At 36.8% G+C, this 27,385-nt stretch overlaps 1 protein-coding gene across 1 annotated transcript in view; it reads left to right on the top strand.

Annotated features, from left to right (window-relative positions):
* Positions 1-27,385, top strand: part of TENM1 (teneurin transmembrane protein 1) — a 734,132-nt gene that overhangs the window by 528,989 nt on the left and 177,758 nt on the right. The window contains exons 14-15 of the mRNA XM_042974325.1: positions 24,547-24,732; positions 26,294-26,317. Coding sequence (XP_042830259.1) covers positions 24,547-24,732; positions 26,294-26,317 — 210 coding nt within the window. The remainder of the gene's footprint in view (positions 1-24,546; positions 24,733-26,293; positions 26,318-27,385) is intronic.

Below are 27,385 nucleotides of genomic sequence, written 5' to 3'. Positions count from 1 at the left end.
ATTGTACACCTCTTATGCTGGAGAATGATTCTCAGTTTTAGGTTTTCTGGTATTTCCTCTTAAGCAAATTTAGGTCCTGCATATTTGGCAAGAATACCACAGAATTAAAGCTGTGTTCTTCTGGTTGTATCTCATCAGATGGTGTTCATTATTGATTTGTCTCACTACTGGTAAAGTTAACTTTAACGCTTAATTAAGATGGTATCTGTGAGACTTCTCCACTGTTTGTTCTCTCTCTCTCTCTCTCTCCCTCCCTCCCTCCCTCCCCCCCCCACTTGTAATTAACAAATGTTTTGGGGAGAAGTACTTGAAGCTGTGTAAATATTCCATTAGTCATCAAACTTTCAGTGTATTCATTCATTTATATCTGTGTGAACTCATGCTTTCCCAATAACTCAATGGATTATATTTGTTACTATTCCTGTTACTTTTGGTACTCAGATTATTTTGATTTGGCCAGTAATGGCCCCCTTCAAGCTGGCTTTTGTGTCCTTTTGATGTGTCATCATCATTCTTTGAGCACTGCCTTACCTTCTGGCACAATGAGATGTTCCAGTCTCATTTTGTACTTTCCCTGTTCTATCCCTGGAATCAGGCTTTCTCCAAGGAGCCTGATCCCCTTTGGTGTTATGGTATTTAGAAGTCAAGTTCTGGGCATTAAGTGTGCTTGTTGCTATTAGGATGTTGCTATTCACAAGCCCTGGCAGTAAACAGGCCTAGGGAGTATACACATACATTTACATGCATAATATACTCATTTGTATCTATATTCACTGATCTATCTATAGAAAACCATGGATTTCTATTAATATCTCCAGTTCCAATCCAACACCACAGTGTTCATTCTAGTTTTATCCTTTTTCCTACTAGTAACTCTCTTCTCTGACAGACCTTCTCTTTAATTTCCTTTTCCTTAATATATGTACTCGAGTCACTCATCAATCAATTCCATTCTAGCTTCTGCCCCTCATCACTCCACCAGAACAGCTGTCACCAAGTTACCAGTGATCATTGTTTTATTAAATACATTTAACACTTTTAAATCTTCATCTCACTTGACTTTTAGTGGCACTTGGCATAGCCAACTGTTCTGTATATATAGAAAGCTCTTCTACCGATTTCTGTGATACTACATTTTTCTGATTTTCTTCTTATATCTATGGCATATCCCTCTCACTCTCTTTTTCTGGATCTTTCACTTCTACTTGACCTTTAAATGTTAAAGTTCCCCAGTCTTTGGCCCCATTCATTTCTTATCTTAGTCTACATGCACTCCCTTGGCTTTAATTACCAATTTTATTAGTGGTTCACAAATTTAGTCTCTAGCCCTGACCTCTCTTCTTCATTCCAGGCCCATAGATCCATCCATCTGCCTACTTGACATCTTTAGCTGGATTCCTCACAGGCACCTCAGGTTAACATGTCTAAAGCTGAACTCATGATCTTCCCCTTAAAAGCTGCGCTTCCATCCTTATTCTGCATATTGATAAAAATAGCATAACTACCCACACGGTTGTCCGTGCCAAACCTAGATGCCATTCATGGCACCCCCATATCCTTTACCCTTATCTAATCAGTCACCAAGTCTTGTTGCTTCTACCTCCTAAAAATATTTTTTCATTTTATTTTTTTAAATTTACATCCAAATTAGTTAGCATGTAGTGCAACAATGATTTCCCCAGTAGATTCCTTAATGCCCCTTACCCATCTAGCCCACCCCCCCCTCCTAAAAATATTTTTATTATATCCATTTCTCTCTATTTCCATTGCATTCACCCTAGCCCTAGCAACCATTGTGTCTCATCTGGGATCCTGTCATAGTCACCTAAATAATCTTGAATCTCTTCTTCTTTCTACCCCATTCTCCATATTGCATCCAAGGAGACCTTTTAAATACACATCTGATTTTCTTCACTGCCTTACTACCTTTCAGTATTTTTCCATTTCTACTACAAGAAAGTCCACAAGTTTTAGCAAAGTTTAAAGGGCCCTGAATTCTCTGACCTCTGTCTCTTTCTCCAAGCTCATCTCCTACCACACTATCCCTCTCTTTTTTCTGTGCTTCAGACACATACCCATTTCATCTCCCTTGTCGCCACATACAGGTACCCAACGTATCCCGTAGGTTTCAACTTCGATGCCAATGTCTGAATGAGATCAGGATCCTGGCACCCTCAAATTAAATCAGGTCACCCTGTCATAGTCTCTTGTTGCGCTTTGTGTTGTCCCTCCATAGCAGTTGCCACAATTCGTAGCTACATATTTCTTTGAGTGTTTATGCACTAGACTTGATGCTCATGAAGGCAGAGGCCATATCTGCCTCTGTGGTATTTCTACCAGTTAGCACGATGCTTAACTCATGGTGCATACTCAACTAATATTTATGAGATGGATGAATGGATGAAAAGTGGAAAAGAAGTAAAATAGGAAGGAATGGTAATCCTCGCAATGACAATATTTGGGCAAAAGGTAAACTTTCAAACATTTTGATATATCCAAATGGTCACACACTTTGGGTTTACATAAATACAAGCAAATACTTTTCTCTTTTTAAGTCAGGCATAAGAGCCAATCCGATTGGCTGGCTTCTGATCATCTCACTTTGTGTCATTCAGAAATCATTTTGGTTTGGAAACCTTTTTAAAACTCAGTTGCTCGAAAATGAAATTGGATTGTATCCTGGACACAGCAGGAAGGTAATTTAAAGAACCCATGAACATTGTTGAAATTATCATGCAAGCTTATTAAATGCAATGTATATTTAAATTGAAAAAACTTTCTTTATTAAACCTAGATAGATGAATTTTTACAGCTTCCAGCACTAAAATATATTAGATTTGAGAGTCAGGTTAGATTAATTTCTAATCTTTATGGAAATCATTTTTATTAAAAAGTGGAAAGTTAAGAATTTGACAGTTACAGGGCTTGGATAATTCTAAAAGGGTCATCATTTAAATATGCAGGGAAAGTAAAATCAGAGTGCTTTCATGATAAAGATGATTTGTTTATTTTATATGCTCATTTTTAAAGGCTGTTTTAATATTTAGGCTTGTTAAGGAAAATCCGAAATGTGGTGGAATATGTTAAAACCTAAATAAAAGTTTTGACTTCCATTGCTATTTATAAGAGCCAACCAAATAAATCGCAGCTTGGACTTAGATGCTAAAATGAAAAAGATTAAGGGGATATTTTCACTTATAATGTAAGTGATCAAAATATTTAATTTTTATTTGAGAATACATTCTGTAATTTTCAAGTTGGCCAGTATTTTCTACTTTTATAATACTTCACACAATTGTAATTTCTGATTACAAAGCCGATCATTTCAATTTCACATTGTTTCAATTTAAAGGACACTTTGGATTCTGGGAGTGAATGGCTCAGAGGTGCATAAAAACGTTATTTTCCGCCAGGAAATGGCTGACAATAGAGTGGGAGGAAGCTGCCTCTCTCTCCTTTGAATTTGGGTTGCTCTTGGTGCTCTTAAAAGTTGGAAACCAAATGTCAAAGGAATATACCACTTTCCTCCTCCAAAAGAGCAAGGACATTTCTTTAGTGTGTTTATTCTCAGTCTGCAAGGGGCTGGGAGGTAGCGACTGATGAGAACCGACTTTTGAAGTCTCCGCAAGAGTTAACTATCCTCACGATCTAGGCCTTTGAAACCAATGATTGTATAGAATGAAGTCCTCGCTAAATGAAGATAAGAAGGCAAATAGAGATTCAGGTGTTTACCTTTGAGTATCCGCCAGAGAAATTTAGAAAAGGCGTTTACCAAGCACACCTGAGAAAAGGCAATCCTGCTCATGACCACTAATTTCATCTTGTTGCCTTGGTTTAGTGTTATTCTCAGCCAAGTGCCTAAGAATTAACGCTATCCCCTTTTCTGCCTTCTTTTTGTATTCACAGCAGCACCTAGCATGGAGCTTTCAGTATGTAGCTCAGTAAATATCTATCATTCTGCATCTTTTCCCAGCATTTTAAATTCAACACAGCCAAAACCAAACACAGCTCTCATCCCAATCAATCACTGCCTTTTCCAGACCTCCTGATTTCCCTCAATGGTGCCAACGTTTTCCTAGTCGCCCAGACTAAGAATTTTAGTCACTTTATGTTTATCAGTAATTTACTTATTAAAGATATATTAAGGTCTTATTATACCCGGAGGTATATGGGGTACCCAGTAAGTGTTTACTAAATGAAATGATGAAATAATTCCACATGTATTTATTGAGTGCTTATCATGCATTGGGAAATGTAAGAGAGAGAGAAAAGATTGAGACCTAGCTCCTGCCTTCATCACCTTATAATATGGTAGAGATAATAATGCATGTGTAATAAAAAGCTGCAATAACAGCCATAATAGATGTGTAAACAGAGCTCTGTAAGAGCACAAAAGAAGGTAACACCACCCCTGCCTTGGAGCATCAGGGACCATGGACTGTTACCTAAAGATGGTGTCATTCAAGCTGCAAGTTGAAGGATCATTTGGGCAGTCAGAGGTAGGCTGTGGGAAAGGCACTGAAGGACAGGAAAATATGATGTAGCTCCAGATGCATGAAAAGGAAGGGGATTCCAGGACAGGGCTAGTAGTCAGATGTGTCTGTAGCAAAGGATGCAAATAGCAAAATAATGAAAGCTGAAGTCAGAAATGTAACGATTGTGGTTTGGTTAGGAAGAGTTTAGATTTCTACGCTAAGGATTTGGGATGTTCATGAGCTTTGAAAAACTCTGAAATATTTTTGCCCACAATGTGGGACCCGAGCTGTGCTTTGTCCAGAGAAGAGAAAGCAATGTGTTAAGGGTAAACAAACCATGGAATGGCTTGTAATATGTAATATGATGAACACTTGAAGGACTCAGAGATGGTTAGAAGAGGAACAACTTTGAGATCAAAGAGCTATTTTCAATTGTCCAAGAGGCTGACCAGTGGAAGAGAGAGTGTATCAACTTTTGGACAGAAATAAAACAAGTTGGTGAAAGAAGAAGCCAGCAGATTTCAGTTCAAATCAACACATTACTTTCTAATATGGCCAAATAAAAACAGAATTGGAATTGACTGATTTTGTGAAGCAATAGCTAAACTTTGGGGAAAATATCGGAAAAGTAGGAGGCTTGTATGTCAAAGTGAGGGGTTGAACCAAACGAATTTTACAGTTCTCCCGATTCCTAAGGTTCTTTTATTCTAGCTTATAGTTAGTTGTGGGATGTTTAAAGAGAGAACAGAGCATTTGAGAAACCAGTAGCAAGGCTTCTGTGAGACTCAAGACAAAAGATGATGAAGGACCTGATAAGTGTATTGGAAACAGAAGTAGTCATACTCGCCAACACAGAGCACTTATCTATACCCAGCAGTGTTGTAAACACTTGACACATATTGACTCGTTTGAGCCTTACAACCCCATTGTATAGATGGGAAGCCAAAGCATGAAAAAATTTAGTTACTTGCCCATGTTCACATAGTGAATCCATGGCTCAGCAAGTATTCTAGCCCAAGAAATCAGGCTTCAGAGTCCAGACTCCCAAACTACTATGCTCTACTGGCTCTCTAGAGAGAGAGAAATAGAAGTGCAACTGAAAACAGAAGGCCTGGCCAGAGCATCAGGGGAAAAGAAGATGAAAACATAATGTAAAGGTTCCTAGTTTTGGAAACCAGGAACGTTATCATGGTCTTAACAAAAAATAATGAAGTCAAGGTAAGAAACTGGATTGTGAGTAGAAATTTAAAGGTAGGTTATAAATTTAGGTTATATAAATTTATATAGGTATATAAATTTAGGTTATAAATTTAAAGGTAGGTTATACAGAGTTCAGGGTGCTGGGGGCCTAGCCAGGTAGAACTATGTAGCATTATATTTGTGAAATTGAGAGTAATCCAAAGACTGTAACTCTGTCTGAATACAGCTAAATTAATGCCCTGCCTACTCCTAGCTTTCCTGCACTGCACTGCAACCTCACTGGAGTGTTGGTATTGTGGGACAAGGATAGACGTGAAGTCAACTTCTTTATTCCATTATTAATCCTTAGAAGACAGCTTTTAGGACACATATAAAATATGTCTCTTAAGGTTCACATGACACTAATAACCATAGAGCCTTTTAAACATTCTAATGTTTGCCGTAGAGTAAAATTATAAATTTTAAAACCTAAATGTATTAAGTGACACTAAGTTGTGTATTCAAATGATGTATAAGGACATTTATATGCCTTTGTCTTCCTCATGCTGAGGATTTTGTTGACTCTGGATTCTTTACATTTCTTTTTTCCTCGTCCTATTTATTTATAGGGGCAAAAATAAGCTGTAGGTATGCAGTCTGCTGGGCAATGATGGCAGCTTTGTAAATACGTATGCAGCCCTTCCCCAGGTCTTAGAAAGCTGCTTTCCATGCCTCTGTAATGCCTTGAACACTCCTGCATTAAGGATGCAGGAGCCTATCATAGTTACACAGGTTGCCTCATGACAGCCGGCATTGTCTGTCTGGTGGACTGCAATTAGATTTCATGTTTTAAAACCCGGGATCCCTTTGCAAGAGTGTTGAATGGGGGGAAAAACAGCTCTGTAAGGCCTTTTAAATTCAGAATAAATCGATCAGTCTACACGAAGTGTCCTGCCACCAAACAGCTTTGGCTTCACCATTGAAGTATGCTTTCAGATGTGTTTGGGGGCTTGAATGTGTCTCTGAACATCTCTCAGTCCATAGTAGAGCTTCAAGGAACAGGAACCTTTCTATGCTACATTGGGAGTCTTATTGCCTTAGCAAAACACCATGCAAGAGTTTTAGATGTGCATCAGGGGGTTAATAAAATTCGTTTGGAGGAGAAAAGAGGTAATGTCAACATTTTTTCAAAAAGGGGAAATAGGTCTAATATCATCAGAGAAAGGAGAGAAAATTCTCCCCAGTGCAATTTTAACATTATGTCAAATCATGCCAAAAAGAGTGCAAACCTTTATGAAGAATCGCTTTCTAACTTTACAATAAATACTTCTTAAGTAGCCACTCTGAGCCAGGACGTAGAAATAATTGTTCCAGTAGTAGTTGTCTATAGTTTTATAAGTGAGAACACTGTTTTATTGAGGCAAATGATGTGAGTTTGGTACCCCGATGAACCAGTTAGGCCTGCCCTTGTAGGTGGTCAGACTGCGAATTGGTAGCAAGGATGATGAAAAAGTCTTAGTAAAAAGCTGTGGATACATCACACAAACTTTCCCACTGCTGAACACTCAGTCCAGAGCACATGGCCTACCACTAATGGTAGGTTGGGATTTCCCAAGGTTCTTACTTTCTCCTTAAGGTAATGTTTTATTCTGACAAATCTGGTACCCACTGAGTCAAGTGAAAAGCATTTGTGAAACAAGTATCTAGATTTCGACATTCTTTGGCAATGGAAAATACTATTGGATAGGCAAGTGCGTTCGGTTCATAATCAAAGGATTGAGACACAGTCTTGCATTCCCTAGCCATGAATGGGTAGAGGTCCACCCCAGCCTCAATGCTTCCAGCTTCTGATCACTGAGATAGGCAAAATATGACTCTAGACTTATGGGAGAATATTTTATTTGGCCAACAAGGAAACCAAATTTATTCCAGAGGAAGAGTCTAGATGTTGAAAAAAAGACCAGTTATTTTGTTGACTTTAAAAGTTGTAATTCAGGCATGATTTCTTTCTGTCTTACTGGGTTTTTCAGATTTACCAAAGAACAGTTCACCATTTTATAAAGGAAATCTAAAGCCATGTGATAACCATAATCTATGAAACATTAAGCTGAAAGTCAATCCAACTCTTGATCTTCGAATACTAGCTTCTTTCACATTTTTGTTCTTATCCATCAAGCATTTGAGAATCATCTCAAGATTTTTTATAGGCTGGAGTGTGTTATTGTTGTTGTTACTGCTGCTTATATGTTGCTATTTGTACAGAAAGAGCAAGCTGACATTTTGTAATCTCTTCAATCAGATTGTTGTTCGAATGTAAGATAGTGTTAAGAGATTACTAACATATATTGAAGCCCATTGTAATGCTGGGGCCAAGGGACAAGTTTTATGCTTATGTCATAGGTTTTCTGTAACTGAAGAAAGATTCACCATTAACACCTCAAACATACACACACACACACACACACACACACACACACACACACACACAATGTAATATATAGCCCGTGGTAAAACCAAATCTTTGTCATAGCAAGGTACTTGTAAAGAGCACATATATGTGGTATTGACGTTAACTCTATGCAGTAAAATAAATGAATTAACAACTAATATTTTTCCAATTGCTTTTCAGAGAAATAGAGACCAAAAAAGTGTGTGCGCATTATGTGTGTGCCTGCATTCATGAGCATGTGTTCTATGAAGTCAATAGTTACATATGTAGTCCCACTCTTAAGTAGAATGTCTACCACTGCAGAATGAAAGGAGCTGAAAGTAGTAAAATAAAAATGATTCAAATATTTGAAAAAACAATACCAAAGTACACAGACTTTTGTTCTTGATAATATTTCTTATTTGTGGTTGATTCACTTTTGTGATTCATTTTTGTGAAGAACCTGTAAAAACTTTTCAACCCTTTAAGCTGTGTGAGTTCACGCTGGTCACACTTACCAAATCAGCTTACTTTTCCCCTTACTCTTCCTTCCCACACAATTCACAAAAAACAGTGAGAAAATCTTCATAATTTCCCCCTAAAATGTTATATTATAGTCTAACAAAACGAAAGGTGTCTATTTCTTTAGGATCATTAATTCCCAATTCTTGATTTTCCTTATGCTCCCAGCTTGATTTCCTTTGATCTTTAACTGATTCTACTAGATGCTGGACAAGTAGACACATAATAATTCCTTAAATTTTATGAATTTTTACATCAAAGGTGTCCTTTCCTTGTTTAAAATATCACATTGTGTTATTGAAAAATATCATACAAATATATTTTTTAGAACGAATAGATATCCAGATTTAATATTTTGGGGTGCTCAATATTATCATTGTCTTTATCATCTGGCACAGCCAGAGTGCCAAGAATAACAGAATTTACTTTATTGGGAACTTTTGTCTGAAAAGTAAATCTCAGAGAAATAGTTCTGAGGAAGGCTGTGAGGGATTTACTATTTAATCAAATTGTTCTTTGTCAGCATGCAACAAAGAAGTGTTCCTAGTTGTATCTTAGTTCAATTTATACAAGTGTTGTTCATTGTTGACATGCATAAAGAAACTTATTAAAAATGAAATGTCTCAATAGAACTTTAAAGTGTCTGCCTGTATTTTTCATGTTCTTTTCCAATACATTTGCACAGAAGAATGTTTATATTTTAGCATTCTTTTGTCATATTTTGTAGCCTGTAATGTTAATGTATTTTCAACTAGATAAGAAATATTACACATAGAATAGAACTACTCGTGACACAAATATATTAGAGCAAATATTATTTCCATCATGTTTATAAATTATACAATTGCCAGCATCTGTTTTCTGTTAGTTCTTGCCCCACACCTACCCCACTGCTGATTATAAAAAAAATTGGGATTGAAAAACATCTTAGAATCGGTCCAGAAACTCCATTTACAACTGGATACAGTTGCAGGGATGTTGATGCAGTTCAAAGTGAGGAATGCTTATTGTTTAAGATCTGCTTCTCCATTTGTAGTAATTTATTTCTTAGAGGATTCCTGTACTCATGAGGATATTGCTTCCCACCTGGATACTTGCGGCGCTGAAACGATAAATCAGATTAGTGGTTGTGGCTCATATCCATGGAGGGCTTTGTGTTGAGGAGTGCAAGTCCTATCTCCACGAATTTATTCAATAGAGCAGTCCCTAAAGAAAGTTCTTTCTCACTGGTTCCTTATATTCTTTCATAAATTATTATTAAATATTTCAGGGGTGTAAAAATAACATAATGAACAACTGTAAACCTACAACGTACCTGTAGAAATTAACAAATACAAATGAAGTCCCCGTGTATCCTTTTGTGGTCCCATTCCTCTCCCTTCCCTGAAGTGGAAATGACAAGCCTGAATTTAATCATCCTTGTACATATTTTGGGGCTTTTATAAATAAGTACATACCTATAAAAAAATTTTTTCTCCATGTGTTTAAATTTCATATAAATAACTTGTTTTCTTCCTTCGTCATTATGTTTAAAAGGTTTATCCACATTGAGGCAGGTACCTCTACTTCATTCAAATTAATTTCTGTGGTTTATACACTGTATGAATGCAGCAAAATTTGTCCATTTTCCTATTGATGTACATTTAAGTTAGGACACACACATATCAATGAATATGCCTCTTCAAAATGTTCTCGGGTATTCTTAGGCCTTTATGTTCCATATAGATTTTAGGATCAGTTTTTCAAACTCTATGAAAAATGTTGGGATATTGCCTGGAATTACACTGAACTTACAGAACTGATAGAGGAAAATTGACATCCTAATGATATTGAGGTTTGTGGGCCATGAACACAGTATATCTCTCCACTGATTGAGTCTTTGTATATTTCTTCAATTCAAAAACTTTTAAAATCTTTGTATTTTATTTTATTTTTAAGTTTTTATTTTAATGCCAGCTAACAGAGAGTCTTGTATTAGCTTCAAGTGTACAATATAGTGATTCAACACTTCCATACAACACCCAGTGCTCATCACAAGTGCACTCCTTAATCCCCATCGTTTGTTTAACCCAACCCCCCACCTCCTTCCCCTCTGGTAACTATCAGCTTGTTCCCTATAGTTAAGAGTCTGTTTCTTAGTTTGTCTCGCTCTGTCTCTTTTTTTCCCTTTGTTCATTTGTTTTGTTTCTTAAATCTCACTTAGCATTATACTGTCTAACTCCATCCATGTCATTGCAAATGGCAAGAGTTCATTATTTTCCACGGATAAATAATATTCCCGAGTGTGTGTGTGTGTGTGTGTGTGTGTGTGTGTGTGTGTGTGTGTGTGTTTTGGAATAGTTTGATAAGAATAAGTGTTTCTTATGTGGATCCTGAGAAACATAACAGAAACCCATGGGGGAGGGAAAAAAAAAAAAAAAAAAGAGGTTAGAGTGGGAGAGAGCCAAAGCATAAGAGACTGTTAAAAACTGAGAACAAACTGAGGGTTGATGGGGGGTGGGAGGGAGGGCAGGGTGGGTGATGGGTATTGAGGAGGGCACCTTTTGGGATGAGCACTGGGTGTTGTATGGAAACCAGTTTGACAGTAAATTTCATATATTAAAAAATAAAAAATAAAAAAAAAAAAAAAGAATAAGTGTTAATTCTTCTTTAAATGTTTGGTAGAATTCACCTGTAAAGCCATTTGGCCCTGGACTTTTGTTTGTTGCGAGTTTTTTTATTACTGATTCCATTTCTTTGCTGGTTATCAGTCTGTTCAAATTTTCTATTTATTCCTGATTCAGTTTTGGGAGTTTATATGTTTCTAGGAATTTATCCATTTCTTCTAGGTTGTCCAATTTGTTGGCATACAGTTTTTCATAATATTCTCATAATCGTTTGTATTTCTGTGGTGTTGGTTATTTTTCCTCTCTCATTTGTAATTTTATTTATTTGACTCCTTTCTCTTTTTTCTTTGTAAGTCTGGCTACAAGTTTATCAGTTTTATTAGTTTTTTCAAACAACCAGCTCCTGGTTGCATAGATCTGTTCTATTGAGATTTTTCTAGTTTCTATATCACTTATTTCTGCTCTAATATTTATTTATTTCCTTCCTTCAGCTGGTTTTAGGTTTTGTTTATTCTTTTTCTAGCTCCTTTAGGTGTAAGGTTAAGCTGTTTATTTGGGATTTTTCTTGCTTCTTGCGGTAGACCTGTATTGCTGTAAACTTCCCTCTTAGAACCACTTTTGTTGCTTCCCAAAGGTTGTGTTTTTGTTTTCATTAGTTTACATGTACTTTTTTATTTCTTCTTCTATTTCCTGGTCGACCCATTCATTGTTTAGTAGCATGCTATTTAACCTCTGTGTATTTGTGGTCTTTCCAGATTTTTTCTTGTGGTTGACTTCTAGTTTCATAGCATTATGGTCAGAAAAGATGCATGATATGACTTCAATCTTACTGAATTTGTTGAGGCTGGTTTTGTAGGCTAATAGGTGATCTATTCTGGAGAGTGTTCCATGTGCACTTGAAAAGAATGTGTATTCTGCTGTTTTGGGATGGAATGTTCTGAATATATCTCTTAAATACATCTGGTCCAGTGTGTCACTCAAAGCCATTGTTTCCTTGTTGATTTTCTGTTTAGATGGTCTGCCCATTGATGTAGGTGGGGTGTTAAAGTCCCCTACTATTATTGTATTAGTATTGGTTAGTTCCTTTATGTTTGTTATTAACTGTTTTATGTATTTTGGTTCTTCTATGTTGGGTGCATATACATGTACAATTGTTGTATCTTCTTTTTGGTGTTCTCCCCTTTATTTTTATATAGTGTCCTTCTTTGACTCCTGTTGTAGTCTTTGTTTTAAAGTCTATTTGTTGTAATATAAGTAGTGCTACTCCAGATTTCTTTTCATATCCATTTGCTTGATAAATGTTTCTCCATCTCCACACTTTCAATCCGCAGGTTTCTTTATGTCTGACATGAGTCTCTTGTAGGCAGTATATATATATGGGTCTTATTTCTTTTTATCCATTCTGTCACCCTGTGAATTTTGATTGGAGGCTTTAGTCCATTTACATTCAAAGTAATTACTGATAGATATGTGTTTATTGCCATTTTATTACTTATTTTGTGATTATTTCTGAAAGTTTTCTATGATCCTCTCTCGTCTCTCTTTCATGTTTTGCTTATTTTCTTTAGTGATATATTTGGATTTCTTTTTCTTTATTCTTTGCATAGTTATTAGTGGTTTTAAAATATTTATTTATTTTGAGAGAGAGAGAGAGGAGAAAGCACAAGTGGGGAAGGGGCAGAGAGAGAGGGAAAGAGGGAATCTCAAGCAGGCTCCACACTGCCAGTGCAGAATCTGATGCAGGGCTCAATTCCATGAGTGGTGATATGATCTGAGCTGAAATCAAGAGTCAGATGCTTAACTGACTGAGCCACCCAGGTGCCTCAGTGGTTCTTGATTTTTGGTTACCATTAGGTTTGAATATAACCTCTTCTGCATATAGCAGTCTATGTTAAGTTGATGGCCATTCTCATTCAAACCATTGTTTACTACTCTCCTCCTCACATTTTCAGCATATGTTGTCATATTTTATATCCTTTTATGTCGTGAGTTCATTGACTGATTTTTTTTTACAGATATACTCATTTTTACTGAGTTTGTGTTGCCTGCCTTTATACTGTCACTTTTGGTCTCTCTTTTCCACTCAGAGAGTCCCCTTAAATATTTCTTGCAAGGCTGATTTAGTGTTCATGAACTCCTTTAGTTTTTGTTTGTCTAGGAAACCATCTTTCCTTCTATTCTGAATGATAGCCTTGCTGCATAGACTATTCTTGGCTGCAGATTTTTCCCATTCAGTACATTGAATATATCATGCCACTACCTTCTGGCTTGCCAAGTTTCTACTGAGAAATCTCCTGCTAGCCTTATGGGCTTTCCCTTGTAAGTTGCTGACTTCCTTTGTCTTGCGGCTTTTAATACTTTTTCTTTATCACTATATTTTGCAAATTCAATTACAATATATCTCGGTGTGGGTCTGATTTTGTTGATTTTGATGGGAGTTCTCTGTGCTTCCTGGGTCTGGATGTCTGGTTCTTTCCCCAGATTGGGAAGTTTCAGCTATTATTTCTTCACATAAATTTTCTGCCCACTTCTCTCTCTTCTTTTTCTACAACTCCTATAATAAGAATGCTGTTATGTTTGATAGAGTCACTGAGTTCCCTAAGTTTATTCTCATTTTATGTAATTCCTTTTTCTCTCTTTTGTTCAGCTTAATTTCTTTCCATTATTCTGTCTTGTAAGTCACCAGTTAATTCCTCTCTTCCCCAATCCTGCTGTTTATATCGTCAAGTGTGCTTCTCAGTTTGAGTCTTTGTCTTTGCTATGTATTAAGGGTCTCACTCATGTCTTCCACTCTTTTCTCGAGTCCAGTGAGTGTCCTTATGATCATTCCTTTAAATTCTCTATCAGGCATGTTACTTATATCTGTTTCATTTAGATATCTGGGCATTGCCTTGTCCTGTTATTTCGCTTGGAATAGATTGGTCTTTCTCCTCATTTTGTCTGCCTCTCTGTGTCTGTTTCTGTGTGTTAAGAAAGCCAGCTGTGTCTTCTGCTCTTGAAAGTAGTGACTTTATGAAAAGGTGGTCTGGAGTCCCTGCAGTGCAGTGTGCCCTGTTCACCAGAACCTGGTACTTCAGGAGAATATCCTCTGTGTGTTGCTTATGCTCTGCCGTTGTGTCTGAGTCACTTTTCCTTTCAGTGCAGTCCTCTTGCCTGACTCTCTGCCTGTTGTGAGCTTTCAGGCCCCCTCTGAGGGGACACATCCACCTGGAAACTTGCGAGTGGGCTGACAATGCTAGCAAAATTTGCATTGGGCCACTAGTACTATCTGGGATATGCCAGATCCCATAAAACGCTGCAGTGGCTGGAGGCTGTGTGCTGGGGCAGCCAGGGCACAGTGCAGTGACTTAGCATGGCATGAGGCAACAGTTGTGCACCCAGCATCTGGCTGCAGCTTGCATGGGTGCCTAGGCATGCATGGCTGTGTACTGCACTGCAGCTATGCAAGTGTTCACACAGCTTTATTGACATTTGCCCTGAGTCCTGAGCTGAGGCTACAAGTGTCTGTGCAACCCTGCTTCCCACAGGTGGCTCTGTGTTTATGCTGGAGTGCAAGGGAGGGAAATGGCACCTGCCAGCCCCCTCATTTTCAAAGAAGTCCCTCAACACTCTCTGAAATCAGTATGAACAGATCTGTCTCCCATTTGCCCCTGGCATTGTGTAAACTGCCAGTTTTAATTTGCCTCTCTGCACAGGCTGCTGTCTCTTTAAGGGTGGTGAGCCAGCTATCACTAGCCCTCACAGCTAGCCCAGTGCTGAGTCAGCTAACTTTTAAAGCTCCAGGTTCCCAAGTCCCACGGTTTATACAAACTCACCGAATTCAACCCCTCTGGTTTTCAAAGCCAAACCTTATGGGAATTAGTCTTCCCCATGTGACCCCCTCTGGGGTGAGGGCCCATTTCTCTGCCCTTTCTCCACACACAGCTCAGTCCCTCCTGTGGGCAGCCTCCCTCTACCTTTCTGAACTTCCTAACCTTTCAGATACAGCTTCTTCCATATGTTTAATTGTGGTTTTTGTTCTGCCAGTCTTCAGATCACTCTCTGATTCATTGACTTGGATGTGGATGATATCTAGTTGTAAATGTGGTACGGATGGGCTCAGGGTCCTCCTACTCTGTCATCTTCCCAAGCTCCTCAAAAAGTTTTTAAAATCTTATGTGAAAGAATGTTGAACTTTTTTGGCTAGATTTATGATTGTAAGTAAAGTTTTTTTAAGTACATGTTCTTATTTGGCTTTGATATATAGACATGATGTTGATCTTTTTTTGTGTTGATTTTTTATCTAACAACCTTGCTATCCTCTCTTCTAATTTTCATAGTTTACCTATACATTCTATTTTGTCTCTTCCTTTTCAGGCTACACATTTTATATTTTTGGTTGCCTTATCACGCTAGCTGTCTCTAGTACAACATTGAATTAGAAGCAGTAGTTAATCGTAGCACTTCTGACTTTAAGACTAATATCTCTATTATTTTATTACTAAGTGTGATAATTACTTTAAGATTTTGGTAAATAACTTCTATCGTATTAAGTAAGTTCCCTTCTAGTCCTGTTTTGCTAAGAGATTCTATCATAAATAGGAACTAAGTTTTATATAATGTTCTTCCTGTATATAATATAATAATATTTCTTTAATCCATTATGAAATGAACTTAAAGTGAAATGGATTAATTTAATGATGAATTACATGAATACATTTTCTTTTTTTATTTTTTTAATGTTTATTTTTGAGGGAGAGAGAGAGAGACAGAGCATGAGTGGGGGAGGAGCAGAGAGAGAGACACACACATACACACACACAGAATCAGAAGCAGGCTCCAGGCTCAGAGCTGTCAGCACAGAGCCCGACACCAGGCTCGAACTCACCAACTGTGAGATCATGACCTGAGCCGAAGTTGGACGCTTAACCAACTGAGGCACCCAGGTGTGCCCCAACATGAATACATTTTCAAAAGTTAAACCATCCTAGCATTCATGCCTACTTGGTTGTAATTTTTGTATTTGTGTGTGTGTGTGTGTGTGTGTGTGTGCGCGCGTTCGCGCATGCATGCATGCTGGTTTGATTTCCAGATCTTTTACTGGAGTTTGCAGCCATGTTTATAAGTGAGAATGGCCTATAAAAAAAGTCCCTTCTTTTCTTACCCCATTTTGGAACTAGATTCTACTAGTCTTACAAAATCATTCAGGAAGACTTCTCTATTTTCCTGTTCTCTGTTATTGCTTAAAGTAGAGAATATCTGTTCCTTGGAAGTTTGGCAAAATACACCTACAAAACCATGTAGGCCATTTTCAGTGTCATTAATGTATATTCAGGCTTTCTAAGTCCATTTTGTTTTCTTGAAAAATGTGTACTTCATCTAGGTTTCAAACTTACTGGCATAAAGGTTTTCATAGCACTCTTCTTTATTTTTATTTTTTAATCTTTAGTGTTTATTTGTATAATTTCTTATTTTCCTTGCTTTCTCTTGCCAGAGGGCTCTCTTTTTTATTATTCATGCCAAAGACATAGATTTTGGTTTTGTTGATATTTTCTATTGTTTCTTTGTTTCTGGTTTCATTAACTTCTGCTCTTACCTTTACTGTTTCCTTCCTTCTACTTATATGCAGTCCTTTTTCTAAGTTTTTTGAGTTGAACACTTTGTTCATTAATTTTCTATTGTTCTTTCTATTAAATGTATGTAAGGCTGTAAATTTCCTTTAAGTAACTGTCTAAGCTGCATCCCACAAGTTTTTATAAATAGTATACTTTCATTGTTATTGAGTTCCTAATTTCCAATATAATTTTTTATGTAATCCGTGAATTATTTTAAAGTGTGTTTTTAAAGAACACTTTTCTGTGGGTTTTTCTTTTTTCTTTTTGTTTATTGATTTCTAACTTTAGTACATTTTGCTGAGACATCATGATCTGTATGATGTAAAATCTTTGCCATTTATTGAGCCTTGCCTTGTGAACTACTATTTGTCAGTTTTGTAGGTATTCTGTATGTGCTTGAAAAGAATATGCATCACATAATCATAGCTTTGAGGTTCCATATATATCCAGTATACTAAAGTTGTTAATTGTACTATACAGATTTTCTACATCCTCACTAATTTTTTATCTTCTTATTACTGATTGTGAAATTTTTAGTTCATCTTATTATCATTCTGTCAAGCTTTTGTTTTATCTATCTAGAAGCCATATTTTCTTCTATGGTCTGGATTGTTAGATCTCCCTGGTGAATTATTCCTTTTATCATTACATAATGACTCTCTTTATCCATAATAATGCTTTATACCCTGAAATCTATTTCATCTGATAATGTTATAGCTATACCAAGTTTCTCTGGACAGTAATTTCCTAGAATGCTTTTTTCCTTTTATTCCTAAATTTGTATTAGTATATTTCAGCATATCTCTTATTAACAGAAAGAACATAACTATAATTTCTTTTCCACTCAATTCCAGAGTCTCTCTCTTTTCAATTTCAGGCTCACTTTGTTTTTATTTACTGGGATTACTGACATGTTTGTATTTATAGCCCAAAATCTTCTTTTGTGCCTTCTATTTATAATATTTATTTTTTCTATGTCTTTTCCCTCTTTTCTACTTTTTCTTTGATTGAGCTATCTTCATTCTTTTTCCACCTCTTCTGGTTAGGAAGTTGTATATACTGTTTCTGTTCTTTTGGGCATTACAACTAATTTCTTTACATTTTATTAAAATATAACACATATACAGAAAAGTACAAAAGTCATAAGTGTACGGCCTAGTGAATTATCTAAGTATGAAATCCCTGTTAACTACCACCCAAGTGAAAATATAGGATACTTATCCCCAGAAGCTTCCTTTGTGCCCCTCCCCAATTATTACCTCCTCCTAACTTTCCTCCCCAAGGTAACTGTCCTGACTTTTAATACTTGCCTGCTTTCCAGAAATTTTATTAATGGAATCTTATAGTACATATGATTTTGCATTTCACTTCTTTCACTCAACAGTATTTTTAGAGGGATTCATCTATATTATGGCACATTGCTATAGATCGTCCATTTTCACATCGATACACTATTTTTTGCAAAGATACTACAGTTATATCTTCTATTGTTGATGGATCTTTAAAGCATTTCCATTTTTTGCCTAGTACATATAATTCTATGAACACTTTTATACCTATCTTTCGGTGAATATTTGCTTTCTTACACTTTTGTGGAGTAAATACTGAGAAGCGGAATCACTGAGCCACAGGGTATACATATATCAAACTTAGCAGATAATGTCAAAGAGTTTTCCAAAGTGGTTGTACCAATTTACACAATCCCATTTAGTATATGAGACTTTTTCTTACTTCACATTGTCATCAACACTTATTACTGACAGTCTTTTAGATTTGAACCATTCTTGTGGGTGTGCAGTGATATTTCATTGTTATTTGATTTTGTATCTCTTTGATAAGTGATGATGCCAAGTATGTTTTCATATACTTTTGTAGATTTGGATATCCTCTTTTATGAAATACCTCTTCAGGTCTCTTGCTCATTTTTGTATTGAGTTATGTGTCTTGTTATTATTGATTTGAAGAAGTTCTTTGTATATCCTGGATACAAGCTGTTTTTCAGTTATACGTGCTGTGAATATATTCTACCACTTATAGCATTTTTTCTTTTTTTCTTTTTATTTTTTTTAATGTTTATTTCTGAGACAGAGAGACAGAGCATGAGTGGGGGAGGGGCAGAGAGGGAGACACAGAATCAGAACCAGGCTCCAGGCTCTGAGCTGTCAGCACAGAGCCCGACGTGGGGCTCAAACTTACAAACCTTGAGATCATGACCTGAGCTGAAGTCAGTCGTTCAACCGACTGAGCCACCCAGGCGCCCCTCACATATTAATTCTAATAATTTATCTATATAGATTATTTTTGTAGTTTGTATGCACACAGTCATCCTATCTTTGAATAATGATGGCTATATTTATTCCTCTTCAGTTTTTATCATTTTTTTCTCTTTCTTACATTATTACACTGGCTAGGGCCTCTAAAATTATGTTGTATAGAAGTGATGATCATAGGCATCTTTTCTCAGTCTCAGTAATAGAAGAATTTTCAACATCTCACTATTAAATGTGATGTTTGCTGTGGGTTTTTTGTAGCTAATCTTTATCAGATTAAAGTTCCTCTTAGTCTTAGTTTGCTATAAGTCTTTATCATGAATAGATGTTTAGTATTTTACCAAATACTTATATATCTATTTAGATGATCATATGATTTTTTTCTTTTATTCCGTATATGTGATGAATTACATTGATTTCAGATGTTAACGTAATCGTGTATTCTTAGAATAAGCAAAAATTGGTCATTATATTACTTCATGTTATGTAATGCTAGATTTGTTGTGTTAGTATTTGTTTAAGATTTTTGCATTCGGGGGGCCTGGGTGGCTCAGTCGGTTAAGCGTCCAACTTTGGCTCAGGTCATGATCTCATGGTTCATGGGTTCGAGCCCTGTGTTGAACGTTGGGCTGTGTGCCAACAGCTCAGAGCCTGGAGCCTGCTTCAGATTCTGTGTCTCCTTCTCTTTCTGCCACTCCCCTGCTCATGCTCTGTCTCTCTTGGTCTCTCAAAAATAAATAAAGGTTAAAAAATTGTTTTAAAAAAAGATTTTTGCATTCATATAAGTGAGATTGGCCTATATTTTTTTCCTATAATATCCTCGTAAGAATTTTATATCAAGGTTATGCTGGCCTCATAACTCATATGGTGGTGTTTCCTCTATTCTTTGGAAATGGTTATTCAAGACTGGCACCTTTTCTTCCTTAAAAAAGTTTGGTATATTTACAAGTGAAGTCATCTGAGCCTGTGATTTTCTTTGTGGGAATATTTTTCATTGTGGATTCAGGTTCTTTATAGAAGCTATTTAGTTTCCTTTTGTGTGTATGTTTGTTACTGTAAGTTGTGTTTGCTAGGAATTTGTCCATTTCATTGAAATTTTCAAATGTATTGAAAAGTTGTTTTTCATATTCTTTTATAATGTTTTATGTTTATATAGTCAGTAGCAATCCCATCTTTTTCATTCATGATATTGGTTATTTGGGTCTTCTGTATTTTCTTCTTGATCAGTCCCTATCAGAAGTTTATCAGGGTTTTTTGGGCTATGCAAATTTTCAAGTATTGGCTTTCTGTTTGGTTCCTATTTAATTAATTTCAGCTCTTATAATTACCATTTTCTGTCTTCTACGTTCCTTGAGTTTACTTTGCTTTTTTTTTTTCCTAACTTCTTAGAATGGATGCATGGGTCACTGTTTTCTGCTTGTTTTCCTTTCTACCTTATGGGTTTTCCTATATGCATGGATTGAGTTATACAAATCTTGGGATGTCCATTCTATTTTCATTCATTTCAAAGTATTTTCTACTTTCCATGATGATTTCTCTTTTTTGTTGTTGTTCCATCATTTTTTCAGAGGGATATTTTGTAATTTCCAAATGTATGTGCATTTTATAGTTATCTTTTTTGTTTGTATTTTGATTTCAAGTCTTATTCCACAGTGGGCAAAAAACATGCTATAAATAATTGCCGAACTTTGAAATACATTGAGACTTGCTTTGTAGCCCAGCATGTGGTCAATATTTGTAAATGTTCCGTGAGCACTTGAAAATTATTTGCATCTTTTAGCCATTTATGACAGTGCTCTATATGTGGCAATTAGATCAGATTTGTTAATCATGCTACTCAGATATTTCATATCCTTTCTTATTTGTTGTCTGCTTGTTCTATCATCAGTTCATGAGAAAGGGGGTCGTTAGAGTCCCTCACTATGATTATAAATTTGTTTTTTTCTCTTTTTTGTTCATTCAATTATGGTGCATATATTTGGCTGGATATTGTCTTCAGTATTAGAAATTTCTTAGCCATTATGTAGTCAAATATTTTTTTCTGCACTCATGAGACTGACAAAAGCTCTACTCAGTTTCTGAGTCTTCCAGCTGCCTCTACCAGAATTGACAGCTACTTCTAGAGGAAAAGCATCCATAAATGTCAGACCCACCTCTCTCGGTTTTCTTTTTTTCCTGGAATGTAGCCCAGTAATAATTTACTCTTTTGTGAACCCCAATAACATGTAACAGATTTTTAAATATATTTTGTCTAGATTTTCCGGTTCCCATCAGGAAAGAATAGTAAAAATTACCTAGGTCACAGTTACTAGAAACAATTCCACCTTTAAATATTTATATATATACTCGACAGAGTATCTTACTTAATTCCTGAATAGTACAAAGTTTTGGAAATATTTCACTCAGGGAACCCTATTGCACATATTATTATTATTATTATTATTATTATTATTATGTAGTATTTTATTTCAATATTGCTTTCTAACTCCAAAATTTAGTAGGAGGAGGAGTATAGTTAATGCTTTTTTTGCCATCGCTCTGGGTGAGTGGATAGAGTTTATTAGTCGCCATCTCACTGAGATTGCATCCCTTCAAGGGTCCCTGCTTTCTGCAGGAGTTTTAGTCCAACTCCCCATCTTAATGAGCCAAAAACCTCATCCCTTTTTCCTCTGTGGAAGTAAATACCCAAGCCCCTAGTTGTTACTGGGTATAATAACCACTCAAAGCTGCCAGAAGATTGACTTATACGCTGACTTCTTTGGCTGTTAGCACCCTCTTTGCTTCTGACATTTGATAATTCTGTTTTATTGTGAGCCAAGACATGTAATTTTTTTAAATTACTACATTATCGTCAACATTTCTAAGGTTTACATTGAGATGATTTAAGGATAGCCTAATCTGCCATTTTGCTGATACTGTTCATCTAGTCCTCTTTTCAGGAAATCACCAGAATGGTATATTTTTCTATGCCTAAAATTTATAGTTATATAAAACAATGTATACAAAATATTTGCCTCTTACTGTTTCTGTTAGCTCTGACTTGATTGGCTTTGACCAGTTTAGCTCCCTAATCTTAGAAAGGCCCTTTCAGTTCTGCCTTGGGGGAGGCCATTAAAGGAGCATAATTACAATCTCAGATTCACTACAAGAACTGAAATTATGAATCCAGGTTATCAGTTAGAGATTCAGAACCAAAATATAGAGAGTAGGTGCTATTTCAAGATCAACCTACTTGAATTACCATTTATTAGGCAACCCTCCCCTTTTTGTATTTTCTGGATTCTATACTTTTCTTACAATCTGGTGATCCCACACACAGTTTTCCATCCACTCTTCTACCCATTCAAATCTGACTTTACCGGCTGCTACTTAATCAGTATAGCTCTTCCTAAAGCCACCAACTTCCATATTGAAAAATTCAGTGGCACTTCTCTGCCTAAATCTCACTTGACTTCTCAGTAATAGTATACTGCTAGCTACTCTCTTCTTGAAAAAAGGTCCCTCTTTTGGCTTTAGTTAGGCCACAATCTCTTGGATTTCCTCCTATCGCTCACTACCTACCTCTCCTTGCCGGTCTCCTTTTGATGGCTCCTCTTTTTATAACCTTATCTTTAAATCATGAGATACCTTAGGGCTCATTTCAGGAGTTGTCCATCTTCCGTCCTTGGGGATATCATCTGGTCCCATGCCTTTACATACCACCTTTGGGCTAATGATTGCCAATTTCGTATCTCCAGCCCTGGCCTGTCAAATTCACTTGGCTGTCTATACATTATCTCAAGGTTAATGTTTGATCTTCTATCCTTATTCTTCCCTTAACCTTTCCCATTTCAGTAATGGCAGCAGTATCCACCTACTTGTTTAAGCCAAAACTTTCATTTTTCCCTTTCCTTCAATTCCCATATCTAGTCTTGAGGAACTTCTATGGGTTCTACCTCCAAAATATGTCTCAAATCTGTCCAACAACCATGTGAGCTGTAATTATTACTTCCATTGTGTAGTAAAATGAGCAGAGATTAAGAGAACATGTTAGCAATTTTCCTAAGGGTATAAACCTTTAAGCAGAGGAATCCTTACCTCATGTCCACTATTCTTTCTATCATACTTTGACCTACAGAGAATACTTGTGAATGAATTAGTAAACAAGTTTATTTATACAGTAATAAAGTCTATAGCCATGGGTTTATCAGAAGAATATTCTCACCTACTGAAAAATAACTCTATCTGTAGAGTCGAAAATTTTGTTACATAGAAAGAGCCTTGTTACAGGTAATATAGGGTAATACTGATATCATCACTTGTCATTACCTCTTAATACATAAAACCAGTTTCAGAATTTGAGATTATGAAAGATAGATCACTTGGCTTCCAGAACACTCTCTGTTTCTTTCAAGGGTATATGGCCAATTGTACCCAAAACCTGTTGTGTTACTTCTATCGCATTCTTTCCATAGGCTTTTATCCCCGATTTCCTCCTCCAGCAAGGGTATTCGGTCAAGAAAAAGGTTTGCCAAACTTTTATTTTAGCTTCTCTACTGTCATGACTTTATTAATATTCAGCATTTCTCAAAAACAAGTCAAGGGGACGAGGAGAGAACCTCAGCAGAGCCGTATACAACTTGATTATATTGGCCAAATTATGAATGACATTTCAAGATAAGACTATATTTTAATCAACCAGGATTCATTTTAAATGCTTATAATAAATGCAGTTATTGTTAGTATGTTCAGGGAAACCAGTTGATTACCATCACTGGCAGCTTTACCTTTTGTATATTATAAATTTTATTAGAAAAGCTCTTTCTTTCCAATTGTAGAACCTCTCTTTCTGAATGAAATTAGAGCACTATTTTACCATGTGTGCGTGTGTTTTCCTCAGTGATTGCTTGTAGCATCATAAAATCCTTGTAACATTATTTGTGATCTTAATGAATTTTTAGTGAAACCCACTTGACATTTGTTTGGCATTGACTTCATTTCTAAGCCTTGAATGCCATTATCATTTTATGGACTTTTCAAAATCAATTTGACTTCAGGTTTATTTTATACTTAGAGACTTAACTATCTTTTTTATAGAGTTCCTTGCACAGTCACTCAAATGCTAGAGGTCTTTGTGACTTTTTTTTGAATTTTTTAATGTTTATCTTTGAGAGAGAGACACACACACACACAGAGTATGAGTGGGGGAAGGGCAGAGAGAGAGGGAGACACAGAATCCGAAGCAGGCTCCAGGCTCCGAGCTGTCAGCACAGAGCCCGACACGAGGCTTGAACTCACAAACCATGAGATCATGACCTGAGCCAAGGTCGGACGCTCAAATGACTGAGCCACCCAGGTGCCCCGTGACATTTAGTTTATATATTTAAAATATAAATGTAGAGTGGGATTTTTGGTAATTCTAATGTCTTTTGGGAAGAGTAGACTCTGGTTTAAATACAATATGTAAATGTATCTTCCTTGAATCTCCCACAGAGCTCTGTACCATGGAGTGTGGTAGCCACGGAGTCTGCTCAAGGGGAATTTGCCAGTGTGAAGAAGGCTGGGTAGGACCCACATGTGAAGAACGCTCCTGTCATTCTCACTGTGCTGAGCATGGCCAGTGCAAAGATGGAAAATGTGAGTGTAGCCCTGGATGGGAGGGCGACCACTGCACCATTGGTAAGTACCGCCATAATGCGCAAAAGTAAATTGTATTAACTGAACAAGGAAAAGCAGTTTAGGGATCAGTCACCAGGCTTTTCATAGAACTTGAAGTTGGAGGTGAGAAAGGGGAGGAGGGGGAGCCACAAGTTTGCAAGGTTGGTTAACTGGGAGTTTTCCTGGTTTCCCATTACTTAGGTATTCCTTAGAGTTTCTGTTTTCTAGTGCTTTGAGTTACTCAAATGAAAGATGATACATTGGAATAAAGTGTCATTAGTTAATAAAAGAAGTGCTTTTGTTGTGAACGTAACATTCACTGCCCATTTTTCCTTTTGAAGAGTATAGGTTGTTTCGGTTGAAAGCACTTAGAGGCAATTTCATTAAATGGGACTGCTTTAACAGGGGCCATTCAATATCATTAGGAGCTGTCTTTAATGTATATGAGGAAGACATTCCTGACCTACCATCAACAGAACATCTGTGTTGCACTGTTTATCGGGTGGCGTAGAACCTTTGGGCCGAGGCATCCACCCTCTCCCATCCCTTGTCACCAATTGCACTGATGTTCAGGACGGTGCCTGGGAGAACAGTCTGTGGGTGTGAGAAAGCCTATGTAACAAATCTATCACGTGGTCTTCACATTATAAAAAATAGCAATAATAACTAAAGTTTCAGGTTGAAAGCACTTTTATTTTTTTTTTCAAGAAAAAATCAAAGTCCTTGGCACATATGTGTATCTGCCACAAAGGCCTCCTGCATGTACAGACGGACCGGTACGACTCCCATTGTTCAGCTAAGGAAAGTGGGTCACTGAGTGTTCCGGTGGCATTCCACGAGCACACAGAAAATTCATGCAGAGCAAAGGCCTGGATACCCAATTCACTGTTTGTGGGCTTTTCCTACCCCACCGCCCCCCCCCCCCCGCCCCGCCCCAGACTATAACACAGCTTTCATTTTTAGGTGAAAGTATTTTGTTATAATGGTTGGAAACTGCCAGAGTAATGTATAATATATATAACATATAATCTTAATAAACTGCATTACTACTCTACTGAAGGTACAGTAAGTCTTGTTCTGTGACTGTGGAAAATATTGTAGATTCATTAAAAAGGTGGTGAGGGGTGAGATTCTGATGCAGCTTAAGTAATTACATTCCTGCTCTACAGTAAGTTTATTGCCTTCACATAAGAGGATTTAAATATTGTGATGATTACCGAAGGTGGTTACTCCAGAACTCCCTTCTCAAGATATTACTAATAAGAAGTTCAAGCTAGTGCTTTTTCACGAAAGTTATTACTGAAATGTAAAAATGCAGCTCTCATACTTTTAATGAAATGTGACACTTTTTTTTAGGAAACCTCATAGAGTTTGTTGCAGAAAAGCCATTAATATCTTTCCCACAGAAAATATTATTCACAAACTACACAGGCCCATGTACCAACTTGTGAGCTGTAGGCATTTCGGCAGTTCACAGTTTGCTGTTCCACTCCCAGGCAACAGATGGCAAACCATTAATACATGTTGTATAGCTGTGGTCTCCCAGAAATTCATTCAATCGCTCTTTTCCTCCCCCTTTCAGCTCACTACTTAGATGCTGTCCGAGGTAAGATTTTTCTCACTCGTTTTATAACAGAAAAATACCATGAACAGAAACTATGCATGTGGTAAAGGCAGGGTGGGTGGGGTTTTGTGTTGGTTGGTTGGTTGGCTGGTTGGTTGGGTTTGTGTGTTTACTTTTGGCAGGCTTCCTGAAGTGTGATAGTGTCAGGTTCCTGCTCTAATAGTCGGACTGAAAAGTAATTTGTTTTTCTAACGTCAAAGAGCTGTCTTTTGCCAGTGGGTATAATAGATTGAAAAGCAGTTTTAAGAACTATTTTTCCTTGGCTCTCTATGGAGTTTGGTGCGTGTGTGTGTTTGTGCATATGTCTTTGTGTACAACACAGGTAATTCGTTATAATGAACTAGGTTTGGATAGACAGCTGAACATTTTCTTTGACATAACAATGGGACTCTAAGTCCATATACAGTATCCTTTCAAGGACAGAGGAGTCATCCTGTTATAAGTAACCCCTCGTGCATCCCCCAAGGATCTGCCTTTGATAGAGACAGTAAGGGGCTTTCTGTCAGATACCCTGGTGCCTTTCATTACCTCCACCTCAGAAGGTTGAATATTTTCCAAATTACCCCTGATTTCTCTTTATCCATTGTACATCCATGACAATGGAACTGGATGAATTCTTTTCTTAAACCTGTATATATTCATCCCATATACCACTCCTTGAGAAATATATATATATATATATATATATATATATATATATATATATTTAATATGTATGTATATAATGAGAGAGAGTCTTTTCATATTTTCTAACAGCCATCTGTCATTTTATTTTTAAGTTTTTTCTTCATCTGGTCTGTTGATAGTTACTTAGAAAACCATTTGGAAGGAACACTGGGTTATATCTGCAGATTTTTCAAAACTTATTTTGCTCTTCATACTTCTGGACTCTTCTCTCAAAGACAGCAAATGAAAAGACTATTGATTGGACTCTCTCCAGTAAAATTCAGATCTGGTCTTGTGCTGCTACTGGGAAAACGTCCAGCAGCTATGTGCCATTATGGCCATCTCCGTTCATCTGTCCACTGAGCGCTTGGCGCATACACGGCT

This window comes from Panthera tigris, chromosome X (assembly GCF_018350195.1).
Source record: "Panthera tigris isolate Pti1 chromosome X, P.tigris_Pti1_mat1.1, whole genome shotgun sequence".
NCBI lineage: Eukaryota > Metazoa > Chordata > Mammalia > Carnivora > Felidae > Panthera > Panthera tigris.
The sequence above is the reverse complement of the archived record's forward strand: the minus strand, read 5'-3'. Positions and strand labels throughout refer to the sequence as shown.